The 3,688-nt window shown below is 36.7% G+C and overlaps 1 protein-coding gene across 3 annotated transcripts in view; it reads right to left on the minus strand.

The window, feature by feature from the left end:
• Nucleotides 1-498: 498 nt before the first annotated feature.
• ak1 (adenylate kinase 1) overlaps nucleotides 499-3,688 on the minus strand; it is a 20,622-nt gene continuing 17,432 nt past the window's right edge. For all 3 annotated transcript variants that reach the window (XM_081365269.1, XM_081365270.1, XM_081365271.1), the window contains exons 6-7: nucleotides 2,851-3,042; nucleotides 499-585 (exon numbers count right to left, since the gene is read on the minus strand). In XM_081365269.1, coding sequence (XP_081221395.1) covers nucleotides 517-585; nucleotides 2,851-3,042 — 261 coding nt within the window. In that variant the 3' untranslated portion in view covers nucleotides 499-516. The remainder of the gene's footprint in view (nucleotides 586-2,850; nucleotides 3,043-3,688) is intronic.

Here is a 3,688-nt window from a genome sequence, read left to right on the forward strand (position 1 = left end):
ACATTCAAGTAAAAATATAAGAAGAAGTGGTATTTTGAACTTTGAGCGTTGTAACTTTGCAGATGTTGTTTATGCTGAAACAGCAACATTACACACTAACTAAAGTTAAAAGAGTGAAATCATAATCAACCACCCCTTTAAAGGTTTATAAGTGGTTTATAAGTCCTTATGGGGTTTTTACTTTATCACAATCAAGGAACGTAACTATCCGTTTTATAATCATCAATCAAACTTTAGAGATGTTTTTCAATCTTGTGCACTAAAGAACAAAAACTTGTGAAGGTTTGCTTGATTAAAGTCTGGATCGGTGTTTTTGACCAATGAATGCACACACACACACACACACACACACACACACACACACACAGAAAAGGGCATTTCTGGATGTGGAGTCTGAAGGTTTCTGAATCCTTCTGTAGTTTGAAGAGAGTATATACTAGGCTCTATGAAGACAGAGATGGCGAGTATATATGAGAAAAAATGCAAAAGAAACCAGGGTTTGTTGTCAAGTGCTTTTTACTTCAGCTCATCAATAGCTTTTTCAACAATTGCAAATACTTCGTCCACCGGCAGCTCAGAGTTTATCTGGAGGAGGAGAGAGAAATCATTCATCGGGTTAAATAGAGAACAACTAACACAGAAGATCAATGGCTACGCTTACATGCAACCAAATCATCCGTTAGTAATGGGATTGACGGCTCAATCGGACTGAAAAGCCTTCAACGCCTTATTAATCGATCCGAATGAGCTCGATCTGAATGACATTTCGATCGGATTGAAAGAGGTGCTTATTTATTTTCTAATCCGATCGAGAGAACATGTAAACACTCGATCGGATTGAAAACCGAAACTGAACGGACTGCGCATGTGCAATGACGTAGAAATAGCGTAATGTAGAAATAGCAAATAGCGTAATGACGTAGAAATAGCATAATGATGTAGAAATAGCATAATGATGTAGAAATAGCGTAATGACGTAGAAATAGCATAATGATGTAGAAATAGCATAATGATGTAGAAATAGCGTAATGATGTAGAAATAGCGCAATGATGTAGAAATAGCGTAATCTAGAAATAGCGTAATGATGTAGATATAGCGTAATGATGTAGAAATAGCGTAATGGCAGAAATAGCGTAATGACATAGAAATAGCGTAATGATGTAGAAATAGCGTAATGGCGGAAATAGCGTAATGACATAGAAATAGCGTAATGATGTAGAAATAGCGTAATGGCAGAAATAGCGTAATGACATAGAAATAGCGTAATGATGTAGAAATAGCGTAATGACGTAGAAATAGCGTAATGATGTAGAAATAGCGTAATGATGTAGAAATAGCGTAATGATGTAGAAATAGCGTAATGACGTAGAAATAGCGTAATGACGTAGAAATAGCGTAATGATGTAGAAATAGCGTAATGGCAGAAATAGCGTAATGACATAGAAATAGCGTAATGATGTAGAAATGGCGTAATGATGTAGAAATAGCGTAATGATGTAGAAATAGTGTAATGATGTAGAAATAGCGTAATGATGTAGAAATAGCGTAATGATGTAGAAATAGCGTAATGATGTAGAAATAGCATAATGATGTAGAAATAGCGTAATGACGTAGAAATAGCGTAATGACGTAGAAATAGCGTAATGATGTAGAAATAGCGTAATGGCAGAAATAGCGTAATGACAGAAATAGCGTAATGATGTAGAAATAGCGTAATGATGTAGAAATAGCGTAATGACGTAGAAATAGCGTAATGACGTAGAAATAGCGTAATGACGTAGAAATAGCGTAATGATGTAGAAATAGCGTAATGACGTAGAAATAGCGTAATGACGTAGAAATAGCGTAATGGCAGAAATAGCGTAATGACATAGAAATAGCGTAATGATGTAGAAATAGTGTAATGACGTAGAAATAGCGTAATGATGTAGAAATAGCGTAATGGCAGAAATAGCGTAATGGCAGAAATAGCGTAATGACGTAGAAATAGCGTAATGATGTAGAAATAGCGTAATGATGTAGAAATAGTGTAATGACGTAGAAATAGCGTAATGATGTAGAAATAGCGTAATGGCAGAAATAGCGTAATGGCGGAAATAGCGTAATGACATAGAAATAGCGTAATGATGTAGAAATAGCGTAATGGCAGAAATAGCGTAATGACATAGAAATAGCGTAATGATGTAGAAATAGCGTAATGACGTAGAAATAGCGTAATGATGTAGAAATAGCGTAATGACGTAGAAATAGCGCAATGAGGTAGAAATAGCGTAATGACGTAGTAATAGCGTAATGACGTAGAAATAGCGTAATGACATAGAAATAGCATAATGATGTAGAAATAGCGTAATCTCCTGATGAATAAAGTGTGGTATAAACGAGTGTTTCGTCCTCCTATGCTCCTCCTCTTCCGCGTGTGTGGAGTGGAGCAGGACGACGCTCATCCACCCACGACTGGTTCTGGCCATCTTTACTGTGTGATCAATATTAGCAGCGGCACAACGGCTCATTCGCTCATGATCTCCAAATTATGACCAGAAATGGAGAAATATTAAGTCTACTGATTAAAACAAATAAAGACCCAGTGTAGGAGAACAGTTATTATGAGCAAACAGCGGGAAACTCTGTATATTCGTGCAGTGTGCGCATGTCTAAAAATATATTCTGATTTGAATCTTGTGAAATATAAACGCGCACCCAATCACGTTCAGCGTTCATGTAAACACTGCGTTCAGATTCATCAATCGGAATGAATTCAGTCGGACTGAAACAGAAGTTGTGCATGTAACCGTAGCCAGTGAGATGTTTTGCTGAATGATGTTTCTCAGGAGAATATAATGCCTCGTCACCTTCCGCACGATGCCGCGCTTCTCGTAGTAAGCGATGACGGGTTCGGTGGCTTTGTAATACAGATCCAGTCTCTTCTTAATGGTCTCCTCGTTGTCGTCGGCTCGGCCACTGGTCTCTCCGCGCTTCATGAGTCTCTTCACCATCGTCTCGCCCTTCGCATCGATGTACAACAGCAGAGCCGGAGCGCCGATCTGAGCAAACACACACATTACACTCGCACTCAGGAGATTCAGCACTTACTGACGATACAACTAACAACACACACAACATTACACTCTTACAGGTCAAACTCAGGAGATTCAGGACAGCATTAAACACATACCAGACTTAAGCTTTCACTGATTTCCCTTTGGTTTTGTAATCGACACAATGTGATATTTGTTTTTCACCTGAAATGTTCATCATTCTTCAGAGGGTTATATAGAGTCAAAATGAATTTCAGAAGTTTTAATGTTTTTTAAAGAAGTCTCCTCTGCTCACCAAGGCTGCATTTATTTGATTAAAAATGTAATAAATAAAAAAAATTATTAAAATATTATTATAATTTTAATCAGCTGTTTTCTATGTGAATATACAGTAAAGTGTCATTTATTCCTGTGATAAAAGCTGAATTTTCAGCATCATTACTCCAGTCTTCAGTGTTTTTTTTTGTTTTGTTTTTTAAATCAAATAAATGCATCCTTGTTGAATAACGGAGAAAAAAAATCTAAATTTTGAAATGTACTGTATATATTTTTTTACATGCTAAAAAAAAAAGTTCAATCCTGTTGTTATGCAGTGAAATTTCTGCTATATTCAAGTACATTGTGTGGTTTATCACAAGACACAACAGAACTG

The sequence above is a fragment of the Scardinius erythrophthalmus genome, assembly GCF_964197995.2.
Source record: "Scardinius erythrophthalmus genome assembly, chromosome: 5".
NCBI classification, from domain to species: domain Eukaryota; kingdom Metazoa; phylum Chordata; class Actinopteri; order Cypriniformes; family Leuciscidae; genus Scardinius; species Scardinius erythrophthalmus.